Source organism: Lygodium microphyllum, chromosome 19, assembly GCF_053477565.2.
Source record: "Lygodium microphyllum isolate KBCC chromosome 19, Lygodium_microphyllum_v1.1.10, whole genome shotgun sequence".
Lineage (NCBI taxonomy): Eukaryota > Viridiplantae > Streptophyta > Polypodiopsida > Schizaeales > Lygodiaceae > Lygodium > Lygodium microphyllum.
In genome coordinates this window covers 93908670-93929646 of record NC_141153.1, presented here as the reverse complement: position 1 = coordinate 93929646, position 20977 = coordinate 93908670, and the positions used below count along the sequence as shown (strand labels likewise).

General features: G+C 40.2%; 1 protein-coding gene across 2 annotated transcripts; it reads right to left on the bottom strand.

Moving 5' to 3' along the window:
• Nucleotides 1-432: 432 nt before the first annotated feature.
• LOC148020162 (protein ENHANCER OF LHP1 1-like) lies at nt 433-19850 on the bottom strand. Of its 2 annotated transcripts, XM_087700457.1 has the most exons (8): nt 19729-19850; nt 18454-18955; nt 17402-17474; nt 17183-17287; nt 13160-13198; nt 13022-13067; nt 2478-2566; nt 433-2380 (listed from the first exon to the last, which is right to left on the bottom strand). In XM_087700457.1, the coding sequence occupies exons 2-7, from the start codon at nt 18478-18480 to the stop codon at nt 2563-2565; spliced, it is 294 nt and encodes a 97-aa protein (XP_087556583.1). In that variant the 5' UTR covers nt 18481-18955; nt 19729-19850; the 3' UTR covers nt 433-2380; nt 2478-2562. The 2 variants fall into 2 exon arrangements, with proteins under 2 accessions (XP_087556583.1, XP_087556582.1); XM_087700456.1 differs by lacking the exons at nt 433-2380; nt 2478-2566; nt 13022-13067; nt 13160-13198 and having other exon boundaries at nt 16958-17287; nt 17391-17474.
• Nucleotides 19851-20977: the final 1127 nt, after the last annotated feature.

Sequence of the window (20977 nt, the reverse complement as noted above, 5' to 3'; positions counted from 1 at the left end):
ATAGGGTGCAATAGTGGAAACTACCAGAGGGCTTTGGTAGCCCCACAAGAGGGCTAAGTCCACTTAAGAGGATTTACCAAAATTCATTTTAAATTGCATAGATATACATGAACTAATATTACTGTATAGTATGCATGTAATGGACAATTTTGCACATTAAAAGCAATGATTAAAAACCAACGAGCTATACCCCTTCACAATCACATAATCAAATCTTTTGTGTCCACAATGACCATTAAAAATTTAGCTATTGTTATTAAAAGTTTCAAGATATAGATAAGATGGAGAAATTAGAGAAACTAGTCGTTTGGTGTGTGTGTGTGTGTGTGTGTGTGCGTGCGTGCGTGCATGCGTGCGTGCGTGCGTACATATGTGTGTGTGCGTGCGTGCGTGTGTGTGTGTGTGATATAACAATTCCCTTCAAAAGTTTGAACTATAAATATTTAACAAAACAGTCTAAGAAACTTATAAGGATAAATAACTTCCAATTTTCCTTAACAAGTATGCTAATCAATATATGTTGTTTCACACAATATATGGATAGAAAGTCTTTTATTAGAATCTTGGGTAGCTACAATCAGCCACACCTGGTATCGCAAGGCTAGGAACTATACCTACATCCAGTTTGATCTTGTAGGATTATTACCGACCGATATTTGAGGTACTTCATAAAAAGCAATTGCCCTCAATTATAGTTTAAATTGAAGGCACATCTTGTGGCTACTATAGCTACGTAATTACTTGAAGGCATGACTAGGGATGCTCCTGACTGGGATGTTTTGAGCCTTCACTCCACTTATATTTTATTTCCTTGCTGCTAGGATACTATTGCTTAAAAGTTCTTCCTACTAGTTGAGTTCTACTGCTCGGACCTGATTTGGCTGCTCTAGGTGGACAGCTCACTCTTCATGCTAAAGCACCTATATTCTACTGCTGCTCCCTGTTCATGGATGTTGTTTCCAATCATCACTTACCATTGAACCTGCAATGGAGGTCTAAGAGGCTAAACCTATGCTAAAAGCTGCTCAAATACTTGTGCTTTTTCCAAACACACAATACAATTAACATAGATGCACAACACACTTATTTTTCTTACTTTGCAGTCCTAAATTGATCCTCTGAATATTGTGCTTTCTCCAAAATCCCTATCAACCCGTCTATGTCTTTTAGGCTTGTCAGTAATCCTAAGTGCAACTTGAAGATTCTATTTCTCCAATGCTTGCCAGTGTGACTATACAATTTGTACATGTACAAGGGGTTCCCACCTCGGACTTTTGCCATTGGCCTTTACCCCAATAGTGTTAACTCGAGCTATAGTTAATGGTATGGATCCAATCCATATGTTAGTTGTCTGCTGTGTCACAGATATGGACCTCTGTATAGCCTTCTCTCTCACAGATTCACTTCAGGCTAGGCTTGCTTGGTGAGTTGCATCCTACTGGTCAGGGTCATGTATCTAAGGATGATCCTTTGGTTTCTGTGGTGAGCTCTCTCTCTCTCTCTCTCTCTCTCTCTCTCTCTCTCTCTCTCTCTCTCATGACACAGACTGTTAGGTAACCAAATCTGTATCGGTCAAACAAGTGGATTGCAGACCACTCATACCATCAAATCTGCAGAATTTGCCTGACTGTACCTGTTTACAGTCGGACTGAGTGCCAAAGTTTGCCGACTCTTGATGGTGGGCAGGTGTACTGGAGAGCAAGTCTGCACAGGTATAATAGTTGGTCTGTGCTCGCAATCTGAGTAACTCTGTAAGGTCATAATTGCCTACAGGTGGCGACTACAGAATACTGGCTGGCTCTATTACTGGTGGACAAAGCAGATTAACAACTACCTCTGTTGCTCCCTATTGTATTTAGAGTAGATAATGATGATAGGCTCTCGCTCTCTGCTATAGGCTTGTTAGTACAGGTCTGTGTGACTGCAGATTCAAGAAAAAGAAGCCAATGACCAGTCATTGTTGCCAAACCTCCAAGAGCATATAAGAGTTGTGGTATTCTGAGATGCAGTCCATTACTCTCGATCTTTAACTTTAACTAGGCATCTTCTTCTTGATTCTTGTTTTGGAAACCAATGAGAATTGAAGCTACCTTATTTGCTTATGCTTCAAGGTGGGGGACTTGGGGCTCCTTTGAATCAATGCTAAAACATGATATGAATTGTATCACTTGGAATGATATGATGAGAGTAAGGGTTTACCTGTTAGCTCTTGGAAACTGACTTCTCACATGTTCAATGACGCATAGAGAGACTGATACAGCAACAACCTCATGCATTGCAGTTGCAAGATATTGCATGTGGCATGTTAAAATTCATGTTCTTACACATGGATATACATCAGGCTCAAAAGCTGAACTAAAGAAGCTCAAACATATAGAATCTGTCAGTAAAGTGTTTAAAATAGTTAGTTTCAACTGAGTTCAAATCTTAAAGAAAAGCAACCACCATAAATTAGACATTTAAAGAAGAGGACTCACTTCTTGCATTCTTCTCCTTTTCTCCTCTCTTGAAAAAGTTCCTTCTGATGTTGTCACGAATCCTTAATCTCCCTCATTTGGGCTCTTATCTGGAGATGGCAACCAAAATTCACAAACACAATCTCATCTTGGGCAACATTTCTCAGACCTATCATTCCTATGATCTTTCAAGTCCTCCTAATTGTTGCAAGCAAGTAGAATATCTATGGAGAAAACATCTCAAGCATGCCCTTTACATTTCTCATGAGAGTACCCAACTGCAACAACAAAACCCAATTCGTATAGAGACATGCAGATATCACCTATTAATCCAACAACAACATAACAAGTCCGTTCTAACTCTCATAAATGCTCTCTCACTCACTCTTGGTCTTCTTAACAACTCCATAGGACAAAAATATCCATGATAATGTTTATAATAGAGATAAAAGATGAGTGCATTTCACAACTTGATATTATTGTTTTGAGGAGCTCCACTGATCCTTGAACCACAATCTAACACATTTTGCAGAAATAAAGAACAAAAATACAGAAACGTACCTTGCCTACCCATGCAAGTTGCCTTGCCTATTTAGGAGGTGATTGCTAATAGATTTTTATTATATGCATGCATCTTAGCACTACACTACAACTTCACAGACCAGCATTGATGGGACCTAAAATGGGCCAGCACTAGCTAAGGCACTAGCCGAACCTCATGCACTCAACAAACAACCCCACCACACCACACGGCCTCGTAGGCTAGGAGCGTCTGTCGAGGGATACACTATCCTAAACACTAATCACTGCACATTTATAGTCTGTAATCCAACGAATGTTCCCTTCCTCGTCTCCTTAGAGGGAGATTATACATATATTGGCAATAAATGCCACATATCACAGACACAAGGGCACCCCACACGTCTGATTGCCGTGGTCCTACTGCAGCTCTCCTACATCTTGGGGATTGGCCTCTCGATGTGCTGCTTCCACACATAGACACATTCGAAACAAACTCCCCTCTTAGTGCCAATATTTTTAACGTTCCAGGAATGCACTGATTCTCACTTATCCGTCCCCTTGGACCAACCATCTAGACCTACAGTCGGGTTGCTCACTCTCTCTATGTGGGTCAAGTCCTAAAGAAACCAAGTGCTATGCATCCAGGAGCTTGTAATTGATACCATTTAATGATGCTTGATGCAAATGTGTATATGATTAAGTGCTCAAACAATTGAAAAATAGCCTCATGCATTGTGCAAATCCATTCTTTTCATGTTTCCATACACTAGCGCGTAATTGTTGCGATGAGAGAAGACACTGAGCCTTACACTCGTGCTATACTTCCCTTTATTTAACTTAACACCATACTATATGAATAATGAAACAAATACATCATATTTCATATTATATTTCGACACTCAAACTTCCCTCCTCCCCTACTGTTTAAGGTTTTGCCTCGTTGCATAGATAAAGGCGTGATTTCATGTGTATTTTGCATGAAATAAGCAGTAAATACTCACAAAAACATATAAATGGGGATAACCTGAGGCAAACCCTCATGCTTTATCCTCATTATACACTCATAGAAACATCCATAATTTTCCTCGTCCGTTCTCTATTTTTTCCCCTTTTAAAAAGTATTTTTTTCCATTTTTCCTTATTTATTATCAATAAAAATGGAAGAATTTTAGCATTATTTCAGATCTATGGCTCTTGAGTCCTCAAACAGCAAACATGTAGATTTTATTGGTGTTTTGTTTCATGTTGTTCCCATTTTAAGCCCCAAAACCCCATTTTTACTCTACAAACCATGCTTTTCAGGTTTTTTCCATTTATTTTCCACACTTTAAGTGTATATTTTTTGAGTTTTTTTATTATGAAATACTAAAACCAGTAGCAGAAAACATGTGCATAAATTTTTAGCCCGTATGAACATTGCTAACATCATCAAATGCGGAAAAAAATCCATTTTCTTTGTAAAAATGTCATTATCGTGTATTTTTCATTATTTCGGGTTTTGAAACTTGTTACGGGTCTGCAAACTAGGCCTCGTTTAATGCTCGGCCTGCCTCCACACTGCCATCTTCAACCCACCTTCGGTTTGGAAGCAATCCGGTACTGCGCCGGACGAGCATTCACCAACTGGGCTTCATTCTTCTTCATACACAGGGAACTGCCGCTTGCAAGAGAGAGAGGTTGGAGAGAGAAAGATTGAAATCTAATCTCCACAACCGGGCAACCATTTGATGCGCGGTTTGGAGTGATGGAGAGTGAAGATATCTCAGGCATGTATTAGGGGGACCTGTCTGTAACCTCCATAGCCCCTCTCAATCATTGGGAAGAAGATGGCGCTTTCTCCCTGCTCACGCCCGAAAAAAACGCCCCCCCCCTCAAATTCCCTTCTTTTTAGGAGCCTCCAAAGGGAGCCCCCAAAAGGCATACCCTTTGGCATCCTTTAAGTCCATTTTCACTTGACATTTGGCCTTGGCCTCCCTGGCACTCCCATTTTCACGTGCGGTACCCGAATTGAAGTCCGAAAAATCTTGGGCATCCGTCTTGAAGTCCTCCATTGCCAAGCATCTCCCAAGGTCCTGTTTGACACGCCAAATAATTATGAAAATTCATCAACTATCATCAAGTGGGTCTTTTAAGTCTTTTTCAAGCATTGCAGCTTAAAATTATACTGATTGCCACCGCCGCCTTCGACGAAGTCTATTTTTTCCCTAAAATTTGGAATTTTTGGCTATTTTTAAGCACTTCTCGGCATCAAAAAATCATCTGTCATTGGCGTCCATGGGATAGGGCGACTCAGCCCGTCAAATCCCACGAACAAATTTACACATAAACACAACCACAAAGAGCATCAAGTTGATACAAAATAGATACACAACAAAACACATCACAACTCTCACCCTACTCCTTGTCAAAACCAAGGCATGAAATTCACGAGGAGTGGGCCTAGCATAATCTGATAGAAAGTCGAAAGCTAGTCACTAACCAACTGCTCCAATACAACCAAGCTAAAAAGATCTATCAAAGAAGTCATCCTCAGTGGTGGTCTGAACTACCTACCTAACTAAGGACAATGCAACTAGGAGCTCCTACTAGGTGAGGACTCCTATAGCCTGATCAACAAATATTATCTTTTAGCACATTGGGTATTTAGCCTCTTATTTTCCATACTCAAGCGTGTAAAAAGAAGGGAGCTGAGCATAGTGACCCAAGGAGAGCAAGGCATCGGCCTCAGGTCCTGTCTTGGTACCCAAGAACCTACCAGGCCTGTGCAAGGCAACAGTTAATCCTTTTCTAACGCTCACTTTTATTTTTGCTCCAACCTTCTTTTATTCTTATTTTTCCAGTCAAAAGCCACCCCTAGGAAGACAAGGCATTGTCCCCGAGTCTGACTCGTCCCCAAGAACCTACCAGGCCTTCTCAAGGAGATAAACAATAGCTCAAGAATTTTTCTTTCTTTCCATTTCTATTTTTATAGGGGTTAGAACCCCTTTTTACACACCTCCGTATATTCATATATTGTCTTTCAGATATTTAGGATTTTGTCTCTTTCCATCATTCTTTTAGTAGGCTTCTCTAACTGCCTCACAACTAACAAGAACTCCTAGAACGGCCGCCTAGCAAGTCAGTAGAACAGGGTCACTAGAACTCCCATCTAAAACAGGTCTTACAATGCCTGACAATGCCTTGCAGGAAGCAATGACTACTCAGACCTCCCCCAAACATATAGAGCCTAAACCTGGGACTTCATGCCTCGATTGCCAGTCTCCACCAAACAAAAGAAAGTGGCCATATATCATTAATCGCTTAAGGAAAAAGACTCGAAAAGGGAACGAAACCACCTGAAATGGCCACAAGAAGCTCCTTCGCAGCAAAGGCTCCCTCCAGCAACTTCGTTAACCTGTATGATGCAATCACTAAAACAACAAACCATTAATTGTACCCACACCAAACAGACAAATGGCCCTCTTAGCCTAAAGAAATAGCATATTTCACTGCAAACTAGCTAGCCCTCTTGGCCTAAAGAAATCAAGCAAACCTGCCCATATAGATCCCTCCTTGGAAGAAGGCAGATATACAAACACACACTCCACTCCAAGGGGAAAGATAGGGCGCTCAGCCCTAAACTAAATGCATCAAGTTATGACCCATACCTCCTGCATATACAGCAAGAGGTGTACGCATAACATGTCGTCGAATCAACCTATGGGTCCAAGATAATAGTGGTAGATGGGTCTCGGCTACTCGTCTCATTACCCATATCAACCATCGCCTACCATATAACACGTGGTCTGATAACATTCCCCACAAGCGACTAGGTCCCGTCTCATTATTAATAACAACATCCGGACTAGGACCACAGTTGAAAAAGAGGTCCTCCTCATAAGCAAGATTGGCTAATGAATCCGCAAACTGATTCTAATAACGTGAAATGAGCTGAAGATATATGCTCTCAAATTCATCAAGTAAGGTTATAGCAGTTTGATGATACATACAAAGGAGAGGATTCCGGACTGTATATGTCCCATTAAGTTTATTTAAATCAGCTGCTGGGAATCCCCTTTTATTAACAACCACCTAATGCCACCTTTCTTGGCAATATTCAATCCCATAATCATGGCTTTATACTCTGCCATGTTGTTAGTGAATCCCACCCTGAGATAAGTAGCTAATTTCATTGTAACTCTACGTCGGGGATCTCAGATAACGACTCCAACACTCCCTTTTCTATGAGGCCCCCTGGGCACTCCATCAAAGTATAACATGTACGTCTACAATGGGTTTACACAGTCAGCCATCAGGAACTCCTCTATTCATAAGTATGATAATCAAAATTCAACATATTTAAAGGATGAACTGACAGCTCCATCCCACCTTCTTCATTAAACTCAACAGGGATGCTCGTCAAGATTTGTAAACAATGATGGCAGAAAACTTTAATCTCCCTACAAAGATACCATCTTCTTGCTCAACCACTTTGTATCCCTTGCTCCACCAAATAAGCCTCTCCTGATGATATATTTGCTCTAGATATGGGTGCTTCAATAAGGAATTAACTGCCCCATCGACCAGTTTAAGCTCTCCTGCTGATCTCAAATCAACCCCAGCATGGACCTACAATGCATTTAGCGCGTTAGCATATTTAGAAATAATAAGGTTTAATCTTATTAAGATTAACATTATTCTTAAATTCCACTCCTTGTAGATCAGCTAATAAAACCGTGGAGTTATTTTTACCTATCCAAACTATCTTGTAAGGGCCATCCCATCTAGGTTCCAGCTTTCCTAGAAATAGCTCCCTACGCGCATAGTAATACAGAACTAATTGCCCTTTTTTAAAGGTATACTTCTTCGCCTTTAGATCAAGCAACCGCTTCATCCGGCGTTTAGTTACCTCATGGTGCAACAAACTCTGCAATTTGAGCTCGTCCAAGTGGGCTATAGTCGTAAACCGCTCAAATAAGACATCTTCATCACCCAAAGAATGATTGATTGCAAATCTTATGGTCGGCAACTCAATTTCTAAGGGCAAGACACACTCCTCCCCGTAAACTAATTTGAATGGGGTGCGGCCAGTAGCTCATTTAAACGTCATATTATATGCCCAAACTGCCACATATAATTTTGTATCCCAGTCCCGTTTCTTTTCAGAGACTATCTTGGATAGGATACCCACAAGCTGCTTATTGATACTTTCAACCTGTCCATTGGCTTGTGGATTATAGGGGGTCGTCTTGTTATGCTTAATGCTCCATGCTTCAGTCAGGCTTCTAATTACCATATTCAAAAAATGAGTTCCACGGTCCGATACTATCTCCTTTGGGGATCAAAATGGCAGATGATCTGCTCAAGTAGGAAACTAGCAGTCTCTTTTGCATTGTCCTGCCTTGTCACCCGTGCTTCTGACCACTTTGTAAAGTAATCAATTGCTACTATAATGTATCTTTTCTAAGTAGTAGACGACAAGGTAATAGGTCCCACAAAATCGATGCCCCACTTCTCAAATGGAAGGATAGTTATAATAGGCATAAGTGGACGCTTCCTATTCTCTCGATTGTATGTATCACATCTCTTAACATAGTCAAATGAATCCTAAAAGATGAACGGCCACCAATAACCAGCTCGTAAAGCCTTATATGCCGTCAACCGCCCAGCAAAGTGCCCTCCACAAGCGGAGTCATGGCGTTCTTCCAAAATAAAGGGAACCTCGTCAGGCATCACACATCGGTGATAGATATCATCAACACCTTGCCGATATAATGTCCTTGTGATCAAGGAAAATTTCAATGCCTACTATTTAATATTCCTCTTCTCTCGGGTTTTGATAGAGTAGCTCCAGTCTCTCCCGTAGAAAGATAGTGCGTTATAGTAGCATACCAGGAGGGAATAGATGCCGTATCAATCTTAAACAATGTTTCCATGTCACTTCCTTCAGCCACGACCTCTTTTGGCTCTCCAAAATCCATAAGACACTCGACAATGCCTTGAAGCTTCGGCGACTTGCTTTTAATCTCATAATCAAACTCCTGCAAAGTTATTAACCACTTTGCTTAATGATTAGGCAGCTGTACCTTATTCAACAACAATCGAAGCCCTTCCGCCTTCGTATAAAAAACCACCCTCTCATAAAGAATGTAGTGCCTGAACTTCTTGGTCGCAAATACCATCGAAAGGCACAAATTCTCCATATAGGTGTAGTTAATTTCCTATATACCCAAATTCCGACTAGCAAAATCTATCGGATGGTACCACTTTTCCTCCCAATTTTGGGCCAAACAGCAGCTGATACTATACATAGTTGCTGTTAAAAATATATAGAACATTTCACCCCTTTTTGGTGCTTTTAAAACAGGTGCTTTGGCAAGCTCCTGCTTTACATCGTCAAAAGATACTTTGCAAGCATCACTCCATGAAAACTGACAATTAAAGGACAATAGGTTTATCAGTGGCAACGTTCTTTCTGCCAATGCATTGATTAACCTCCGACAATACCCTACCGATGACAGAAAGCTATGCACTTCCTTTGGAGTACGCGGTGAACTCATGGCAACTATGACCTTGATCTTTTCATGATCAGCCGCAATCCCTACGAAACTGACCACATGGCCTAACAAGAGCCCATAAGGGACTCCAAAGACGCACTTCCGTGGGTTGAGAGCTATGCAGAATTGTCTGCAACGCTCGAAACACTTTCGTAAGATAATTAATTGTCTATCCCTTACGGTGGCTGCTCCTAGATCGTCAGTGAATACCTTCAATTTCTCGAGGAAAATGTCACCAAAGGTCTTGTCGGTTGTTCTCTGCCATGAACCTAGTGCATTACATAACCCAAATGCCATCACATGGTACGCAAAGGTACCAAAGATATTAATAAACGTCATTTTTAGCTTGTCTTGCTCAGTAATCGCCATTTGGTTATACGCTGCAAAGCAGTCCATAAACGAATAGATTTCCCTACCCGCTAGTTGATCCAAAATTTGGTCAATAAACGGCAACGGGTAGTAATCTTTAACAGTTTGCTTATTCAACTCTCTAAAATCTATGCAAAGCCAGATCTGATTGTTCTTCTTCTTCCTGATCACAACTGGTGAGCACCATTCAGTATGCTGAACATGGAAGATCAAACCCGCTTTTCATAACTTCTGTAGTTCCTCGAACAACCTGTCCCTTAATTCAAAAGGCATACGCCTTACTTTCGGACGTACAAGGCGGGTACCTTCCTTTACAAGAATAGTATGCACAGCTAGACTGGGAGGAATACCCCTAAGTTTGTCATAGCTCCAAGCAAAGATGTCACAAAACTCCTGAATCAAGGATACATAGTCCTCTCTCTCTTCCGAACTCAGCATAGAACCCAATTTGATTGCCCATGAATCATTAGGCGTACCCAAGTCTAGTTTAATAACATCCGCATCTCTTGTTCGATCATGAGGCTCTATCGGCTCATTCAAGGTTATTTGATAAATATCCTCTGTAGTGGACCCTTCCTTAGATCCATCGCTTGATGACGTCTCACTATTAGATGGATCATCTACTGTTTCTAGTTCAGTGGAGGATAAAGGAGCTCTCTCACTCTGAGGAGACTCAAGGTAAGAATCCACTATTACACGATGGGCACCTCGACCTAGAATCACTCGACCAGTGGGTATATCGACTTGATAGTCTATTCGTAAAATCCAGGGCCTTCCTAGCAAAACGCGATAGCTAGGATGTCTTGCAAACCTTATCACCCTAAATTCTAGATAGCATTCCACGCTTGCAATAGTAATGTGGACTTTAGTGATGCAACCTTCCGGTTGTCTTAGACTATCATCCACCATCCTAAGAAGTGTGAAGCTGTCTTTTTGAATTTCGAGACCTAGTCGCTCCATCAAGTCTAAACTTATGATATTGACGGAGGATCCAATGTCCACGGAAGCGTGCTCCACTAATATTCCATCCACATATGCTGGAACCCTAGGGCAATGCTTTTCAGCATGATCGAACCAATCTTCTCCCACTCTAGCTATGCCCAAAGGTTCTACTATATACCCGATACACAGGATTTTCTTGAATTCCTTGCATACTCCTGGAGAAAGTTTAATCAATTTGCAGGAGATTCACATCTGGTTTGACTTCACAAAGAGAACTTACTAGGTCAAAGTCATGGTAATTAGCCAAAGTTCTCTTCTCGCACCAAACCATTCTTTCCTTTGGTCGTTGGACCACCAGCTGCTTTAGTGCCTCTTTTTTTACTTTTGTCTTCTTTCTTGGCACCTCTCTATCCTTCTCGGGATCCACTTTACCGTCAACAGGCCTTAGAGGTCCACCTTCCATATCCGGATTCAGGACTTGCTTTTCCCTAGCATCCTGCTTAGGGTTTCCCTCGAAAAGTTTTACAGTTCCTTTATCACCCTCTTTAATCTTTTTCCCTCTTGTTACGGCTCGTAGATTAGAAGTTTCAGCATCATTGACACGTACAACCTCAATAAGGCTGACTCCACTGCCATAAGGCAACTCCTCTACAACAGCCTTTCCTCGTTGCAGTATTTGTCTTGGTCCCTCATCTTGCTGGAGAATATTCCCTTATGCGCGATGATTAACTAGACCAAGTTGTTTACTTCCTTGTTGGAGAGAACTGATCTTACTCCAATAGGTAGCAGCTAAGTGGCCAGACTTTCCACAAATATCACATTTGACATTCGGGCAATTCCTAGGGAAATGTTGGCCACCACACCACTTACAACTGAATCTTGAGGGGCCACCCTCTTCAGGGCGTCGACAGGTAAACCCTCATGCTTTATCCTCATTATACACTCACAGACACATCCATAATTTTCCATAATTTTTCTCGTCTGTTCCTTATTTTTTCCCATTTTAAAAAGTATTTTTTCCATTTTTCCTTATTTATTATCAATAAAAATGAAAAAAAATTAGCATTATTTCAGAGCTGTGGCTCTTGAGTCCTTAAACAGCAAACATGTAGATTTTATTGGTGTTTTGTTTCATGCTTTTTCCATTTTAAGCCCAAAAATCCCACTTTTACTCTAAAAACCATGCTTTTCGGGTTTTTTCCATTTATTTCCCACACTTTAAGCGTATATTTTTTGAGTTGTTTTCTTATGAAATACTAAAACCAACAGCAAACAACATGTCCATAAATTTTCAGCCCATATGAACATTGCTAACCTCATCAAATGCGGAAAAAGAGTCATTTTCTTTGTAAAAATGTCATTACCGTGTATTTTTTATTATTTCGGGTTTTGAAACTTGTTGCAGGTCTGCAAACTAGGCCCCGTTTAATGCTCAACCCGCCTCCACACTGCCATATTTAGCCTACCTTCGGTTGGAAGCAATCAAATACCGCGCCGGACGAGCATTCACCAACCGAGCTTCATTCTTCTTCACACACAAGAACTGCCCCTTGCAGGAGAGAGAGGGAGGAGAGAGACATACTAAAATATGATCTCCACAATTGGTCTGGAGTGATGGAGAGCGAAGATCAAGGGTATCTCAGGCATGTAATCAGTTGGGGGGCCTGTTTATAACCTCCATAGCCCCTCTCAATCATTGGAAAGAAGATGGTGCCTTCTCCTTGCTCAGGCCTGAAAAAATGGTCCCCCCCCCCCCCCAATATTTTTTTTAGGGGCCCCCAAAAGGCATACCCTTTGGTATCCTTTAAGTCCATTTTCACTTTACATTTGGCCTTGGTCTCCGTGGCACTCCCATTTCCACGTCCGGTACCCGAATTGAAGTCCAAAAAATCCTAGGTGTCCATCTTGAAGTCCTCCACTGCTGAGCATCTCCCAGGTTCTTGTTTGACATGCCAAATAATTATGAAAATTTATCAAATGTCGTCAAGAGGGTCTTTAAGGCTTTTTCGGGCATTGCAGCTTAAAATTGTACTGATTGCCACTGCCGCCTTCAATGAAGTCTATTTTTCCCCTGAAATTCAGAATTTTTGGCTATTTTTAAGTACTTCTTGGCATCAAAAATTATCTGTCAAGCATCATACAAAGATATATGATATATCCATAATTTATATTAGCTCTTAGAAGCTGCCTTCCTACCTGTTCAATGATGCATTGATAGAGGGATGGCGCAACAGCCTCAAATCTGTCACATAGCAAACAAAGCAATTATATATATCAAGTCCTATCTTTATTAATAATTCTCATGAACAAAATGTACTAGACACATGTTCAAACCTATCGATAAGGTTGTTGTGTTTACCATTCCATGGAATTCTGCGAAAAGAAGACACAATGTTCACAGTCTGCACCTCATCATTTTCTCAGTCCAACAAAATATAAACAACAATGCAGCATAATACTTTCTACCAAACTGTTTTGACTGTTGTTTTCAGGTCTGATCACACATGGACTACTCTGAAAATTTGCATTTGCTACTATCCTGATCTAAGCAAGCCTAAGCACTAGTTGTGAGAGCTGGGCAACAATTTCCAGCCACCATGTAGCCTATTCCAGTCTGCATTTTAACTACATGACCCTGTGTTTTCTGCTATAAAGCTTGCATTTTGCCTAGAGCTATTGCCTTGGCATCTGTTTTGCTGAAATTTTGCTTGTTTTGTAGTCAATTTCAACTATTTATGGGTAAAGTTGATCTTCCTTAATTTGTGTTTTTAGCAAGTTTGCATTTTCCAACCTAATCAGTGCACACTCTAGCAAAGAATCACACATGCTCTATCCAAAGTGCTATAGCGAGTGGCCATTTTCATCTACACTATCACATTTTATGGCCTCTAGGCTTGGCCAGCCTACTGCCAAGTTTCTTGTGTACCATTTTGTATCCTTGTGTAAAAACTTATTCCTTTGAGCCTTAAACCATTGTGTGGTATTTCATTGTTGATACATTTGAAAAGTTCTTTCCCTTCATAGACACTAACATACTCTTTTCAGCCTGTAGTTGAGATTTAATGGTGGTGTAACATTCCACTCACATGCAATGCTTTATAGGCCCTTGTTGAAGGTGAAATCCTATAGCAGGTCGAACTCACCTCAACTCAAGGTCCTTTTATACTTCAAATCCGACCCATGGGGCTTATTGCACATAAATGGATAGTTTCTATTTAATATGAGCAACTTTAATGTCTATTGCTCTTCACAGTTGCGATAGTGTTTCACCATGAAGCTCTACCCATATAATCTAAATTAGCTTGATTGAAGAAAATCATTGCATATCTTTTCTGCCAAACCGACCACTCCTTCCAATTTTGTGCAGGTACAGTTCACAATCTGGCTCGTGGGGATATTCATATTTTACTTGTAGATCATAGTTGACCATGAGAGTGACCTGAGCTCCCCACCACAAAAAAGGCCCCACAATCAAAAAACCAAACAATACAAACAAAGCCAAATAAAGTTACACCAAAAAAACCTGTCGGTTCATTTTCAGGAATCTTATACCTAACAGTTTACACACAACAAACAAATATGTACATAAAACCTTCTACATAATCCATCAACATGAACATAAGGATACAGAATGAATAAACCTAAGTTTCTGACCTGCTGTAGGATATCAAGCATCCTATTTTACACCAATCATATATCTGGTCTACAAGATATTATGCAAGCTTACAAGCTTACACCAGGTGCTTCTTTTTTGTTTTGATGACAAATCTTTTGGAAGCATACCTGGATTGTTTTCAAAACATAGAGAAAGGAATTGTGCTTCATAAGTAAGGCTTTCCTCCAAAAGCAAGCTTTAAGAAGCTCCCAATTATTGGGTCCGTACTTCTAAGAGGCAAGAGATGCATGGTGGCTTCTTAATTTTTCAAATGACACAGATAACTCTTGTTGAACACGGCAACCCACATGATAAGAGTTGAAAGCATCTAAGAACTCTTTCGCAGTGATGAACCTGTAAGGCTTTGTTTTGTCAGCCCAATATTGTTCCTGATCCTTCCTGGATGTAACCTGTAAGGCGCAAAATCTGTGGTGAGTTCTTTGGGTTTGTCATCCCACACTAACGAGTACACATCAAGAGCAAAACTACAAAGAAATGTAATCTATAAGTGAGTTATGAAGGAAAGTAACAAAGACGTTACGTCTTGTAGAAAATCAGGAGTGCTTTTTCTTTCAGCACACTTGAAACCCATACTCTCAAAGAAGTTCAAAACTAAGTCTCGAGGTCCTTGGTAGAGCAAATTTTCTCTCAGCTTGGCTTCTAATACCCATCAACCTGTTTGTCAACAACCTACAAATCTTAGAAAACATTGCCTAATGGGATAACTAGTTCTCCTCCAAGTTTCAACAATTCTCAATCAGTTCAAAGGCTTTCATAGCCCGGCCTCACCCAGCACCTATGCAAGCAGAGATGTCAATGATAAAGGATAAGCATATGCAGATGAAGATGGGGCTATATCTACCATAGATGGATTTCCTAGTTCTATTTATACAGATTTAGATTGGCTATTGAAGCCTTGGCCAAAGACATTGACCACCTATCACAAGGAAATTTAACCAAAGAATAAGACCTTCAAGAATATTCAATTCCTGCTTTTGTGGAACAAGTAAATGATCAAGTCAAAGAAACACATGCATGCACAAATGAACACGAAGCCCTTGAATGCAACAAAATTCTCCAGGCACAAGAAAATGCAAACGAAGGTCTGATACATCAAGGTGAGGCCCCTACAAGTCTTTGTGCAAGAATTTGATGGTCAAGAAGCAACTAGATCCATGTTTGCTCACCTGATAGGGCCTTTTAGTGATCCAATAGGCCTCGTCTTTATAGATGGCAAACAAGAAGGTGAAGTGGACCATATGCTTCATGAAAGAGCTTTTCTTGCAAGCCTTGACCCTACTGCAGTAGATACACAAGGCCCTATCATTCCCCATGATTTTGCTACTTATGTAGCCATTGGTATTCATGTCATACCAGTTCATGCAGATTATGCCCCTACTACCCGAGCCTATCTAATGCATATTGCTGCTATTATTGCAATCCTTCATGGCCCACATGCAAATGACCCTACTGCTATGCTCGGAGGCCAATAGTCAACCTATGTAGCGGATATCTATGCTCTTGATCACAAAGAATCCCTAGGCAAGGAGATCAAATTGCAGAAAAATGGATTATTACCCATATTACTCAGCTCCCATATCGTCTCTGCTACAACCACAAATTTATAGCCCTTGACAAAATCTATGCTTCCTTCAATAATAATGTCAAAGGACAACAATTATAGGTGCTTGCAACAGCCAATTAGGGCATAACAATTGCTATCCAACGACTATTTTTCTCCATCAAAAGAATCTCTCTGTGCTCAAGATGGAACCCAACTAATTTGTGGGATCAAAGGTCAAGCAGTTGTACAAACTCTCAACAGAATTCTTCAGCCCTTACACATTAGTGATTTCCATCCTTTCTACAAACTCCTAGTTTTAAGAGACTTGCTCAAGGATTCAACACTCCAAATTTATCAAGACAGGAGTCCCCATCTCATGATGGAAGATGACCAAAGCAACAATCAAAGCAATGATTTATTAAAAGGAACACAAATAATTATGATTAATGAAAGGTTGTGCATGATCATTTTCATAATGATGATTGCTGCATCATGATATGTTCTGATATGATCTTGTGAACAAACCTGGAGCTTCACTCAAAGAAGCAAACCATGATGAAGTAGATTTTGAGTTCTCGAAGAATGTATCTATCCAACCCTACATCCTCCAAACAAATCTTACATCCTCTTGAGGAATAACTACTTCTTTAGCAAAGGAATGACTTTGAAATTTATGACTACATAAAGAAATGCCAATGATATAAAAAAGAGCTTGCTATGATGTATAAAAGAGCCATACTTCTCAGCAAAATGAGAATCAACAATGATTCTAAGGACCTCTAGTCACAATGTACCACCTATTTTTGGACCCCAAAGTTCAACCATATCCCTATACCCTGTTGAAGTATATTCCCTGCCATAACCAAGAAGTACCAATTAGGGTGATTGGTTAAAAACAATCATATCACTCAGTTATTCAAAGATTGTGCTAATTGATGCATGCCAAACTTCAGGTCATCAATATGTACATCTACAACGTATGAATTCATTATGATATCAGGCGGAAGTGTCTAGAAGTGTCTGATGCATCTTGAAAAAGTAATTCAAACATTTCATACCTGACTTTATGCTTGCCCGATACACCAAGACAGCAATTATTTGCAGTATTATGACTATGCTTGACATAAGGTGCATCTACCTGTTGGCCACAAGACAAGGAAGAGCTTGCATGTAGAACAATAGTGAGAAGCTCCTTGTGACCTGCCATAGTGACCACTGGGCCCACCAAAGTCAGCAGGGAAGTCTGCAACATACAAATGACAATAAGGAATAACAATCAAGCCAAGTCACTAGTAGCTTTATTCAAGATCATATTCATACTTCAGACTTTGAAAATGAGGCAAAACCTGCAAACCACCTTCAGAAAATAGTCGGAGGTGGTTGAGACTAGTTGAGACAATTACCCATCCACATCCATGAGGTAATGCTTGCTGCAAGCCGCATTGACCACTAAAGCATTACCAAGCAAACTTATCATTGCATCATTCATTTATGAGAAGTACAGTAAACTTTACTGCACAAAAAGTTAATTGAAATCGAATGGGTGGACCTCACTATTGTTTGCCCAGCTACTAAAAGGCTGATAAAGTATGGTATTTGGATTGTTTTCCCCATTCCTATGAGATGAAAAAATGCAGCCACTGTCATTCATAGTAGCCATTTTGAAGTCAAAATAGTCCATCATTGAGGGCACATGAACCCCTTTCACTGTATCATGAAACTCCACCTCCAAATTACCAAACAAAATCAATGGTACAGTAGAGCCTAGTTTGACTGTTGTGATCAATGATCATCATGCATCTGATTATGAGAACATTGCAAGGGAGAAAGCACCTCTATGTGTGACAGCTCTTCATTCTGACAACTGGTGCCTATGAGATTGTAAGAAAGAAAATGGCATTTGCCCAAACTAGGCGTAGTAGAGCAGGGCTGAAAATGAGTTTGTAATGCAAGCACTAGGTGTCCACCTATAGTGGCTCCAGATGATAAGCGTATGTTTTTATTCTGGACCAAAGCCTTAGCTTTACTAAAGAATGACTGCTGGAGCCTATCATGACCTTTGCTCTTTTCCTTCTTTCTAAAATCAGGTTCTGAAGGAGAATTGGGTCCTCTTTCAAGTGAAGATCCACCTTCTTCCTCATTGTGAAGTTTCTCTCCATCCTCCCCATATCACTAAAGTGCAGCAGTTCTTCTCTATCAATAACTGAAGGCAAACTAGCATCATTGCCTGGTAGGGTCATGTGAGATAGAACAACGGGTTTCCAAGCACCACAATTTGCTATCCAAGTCACCAATGGCTAAAGCATTTCCTTTCTGTCTCCACGCCAAGCTACAAATTCAAGATTCAAACTTCTGGCAGTCTTATGTCTTGCCTGTTATCCACATCCCAAATGATGACCTGATTATCACCTGTTGCGGTTGCAAGGTATTTGCCATTTGGTGACCAGGCTAATGAGCCAACTGAAGTTGAATTGCCCACCTTTGAGGCTGAAGACCTTTTCACCTGTATCCTGATCATACATAATCACATCCACACCATTTTTTCTGCCAGGAACTGCCAAGACATCTCCCTTTGGATGCCAAGCAATTTCATTCCTCCCAGAATTGTTCAGATCTGTGTTGAGTGTAGCAAGGTAAAGTGTGTGGATTTGCTTTCCAGATGAGAGGCACCAGCACATGATAGTGCCATCACTACCAGCTGATGCCAAAAACTCATTGTTGGGGTCAAATGCAAGGCTAATGATAGGTGCATTTTGGCCTTTAAGGACTCGCACAATAGAGCTATCAATGGTACTCATGATCTTGATGTCATCATCCTCTCCTCCTGCCGCAAGCAAAGAGCCTGTGGAACTGAAGGCAACGGCATGGATGGGAAAAGTAAAGCGAGTCATAGTGCTTTGGAACTCTCCATCTGAGAAAAGCAAAGAGAAAGGCTATGAGAAACACTCTTTTTGCAACTCAATCTCTACAATGGACAAGGGCCATCCTGAGGCAAACAAACTGTTTAACATAATAAAAATTCATGTGATCTTGTGTCTAAGGCTCTAAGCCATGAACTCATGCCATGGTAAAATTCATGCAATCCTATATCAGTTTGAAGGCATGAAGAGACAAATGAATGAAATTGTGATTGCTAGAGAAAATCTCATGCCATGTAGTGTCTTTGAAGAAATCTACATGCTGTAAATAGAAATCTTCACAGAGAGAAGCATTTAGTTCCACAAAACAAGAACTTGAATGAAATGTTGCAATGTCTGATAGCATTTAGAGAGTAAAGAGTGAGGCTGCGACTGTGAGAAACATTTGGTGCATTGTGTCCACAAAACAAATTTGCATAGATTTCTAGAAAACATACATTTTGTGAGTGAAATGTTGTAATGCCTGAAAGCATTTATCTCGTAAAGCATTATGTCCATAAAAAAATTTGCATATACTTCCAGAAAACTGACATTTTATGAATCAAATGTTGCTATGCCTAAAAGCACTTAGAGAGTAAAGAGCAAAATAGTCACGGTTGGTAAACATCTAATGCAGCATAATGATCTACATGTGTTTCCACAAAATGAAGTTTTTTGAAGGAAATATACTAAATGAGCATAGTTCTTCTGAATTGCCATTAGAGATTCATCAGAAAAACTGTAGGGCAATGATGGAAAAAAAACTTGGATAGGAGAAGAGCTTGACTGAGTGATGCATGGGTTGCCGTCACCCCTGTCGCCTAGTTTTCCTTCCACCTCCAGCATTATGACGGCCTTATTGCCCACCCCTGCCGCTCCTCTTCCCACTCTGTCATAGCCATTTCCTTTCGAGCTCTTTGCCATAGTTGGTCTCTACGTCCCTCGCCCTCTCTCCCTCTGCTCACGTTAAGAATCGGCCGCCCCACCATCTTTTCTCCAAACCCTCCAGTGCCCAAAATTTAATTCCGGTTCAATTGAATAAAGCTCCTAAGTAGGGTTACGATTTAAATCCCAAGGTGTACAAATTAGCTTTAGGTATTATTAGATTAAAAAATATATGATGATATAACTATTAGATATAGTAATGCATATCTACAAGATAGAATATAATATATTTATGCTTTGTATATATTGATATAACAACTAAATTTTGTGTGTATCTCTATATGTATACATGCTTGTATAATATAACAATACATATATGAATGGGTGTATCATATTTGTGCTCTTATATGCATGTGAGAAAATATGTGCTCTAGTGATGGATTACTCAAATGCGGAGGGTTATTGATCATAATTTTACTCAAATTTTGTGCTCTAGTGAACTATACTATTGAAGAATATGGAATGAAAAACGTAACGTACATGTGGATATAATTGAAGTAGAGGTGGCCAATCATTAGGACATAATGTGTCCTACATTATAAGCCAATTTCTACACCCAAAATAACAACAAAATAGGTAATTAGTTGGTTTGAATTTCCATAAGACTAACACCATCAACATACATACCTCTCTCTCTCTCTCTCTCTCTCTCTCTCTCTCTCTCTCTCTCATTCTCATTCATTGAAACTAGATAGGACCAATACACATGCTTAAAGTCATAGAGAATAAAAGCTCAAAGATTTCACAATTTAATAAGAGTACCATAAGAATATAACAATGTAGCATTCCTCCTATTTTGAGACATGGGTTTCTTCATCTCCTTTCTCGGCTCTAGCATCAAGCTTCTCTTGCATTGAGGGCCGTTTGGTTTTGGGTGGAGCCATGAAGGATGATGTTGTAAAAGTATTGACTTGTGCTTTTTCTCGTGCATCTTTCTCCTTGATTTAGGACTTTTCTGCACTTCTTGTGTTTCCAGATTCTTCTTAGCGTGCCTTCGTCTTCTATTTCACTTTTGCCTTGGTCTTGTCTTCTGCTTTAGATTTTCCATATTTTCCACCTTGTTCATTTGAGGGTTAAAAATGGTATTTCCA

What these genes read in the sequence shown, in the direction of transcription:
- LOC148020162 (XM_087700456.1), bottom strand. Translation starts at nt 18,480, where the DNA reads ATGGCAAATACCTTGCAACCGCAACAG. An exon ending in ATACCTTGCAACCGCAACAG is followed by an intron (nt 17,475 to 18,453) that starts GTGATAATCAGG and finishes TGCGGCTTGCAG; the next exon opens with CAAGCATTACCTCATGGATG. An exon ending in TTTCTGAAGGTGGTTTGCAG is followed by an intron (nt 17,288 to 17,390) that starts GTTTTGCCTCAT and finishes TGTATGTTGCAG; the next exon opens with ACTTCCCTGCTGACTTTGGT.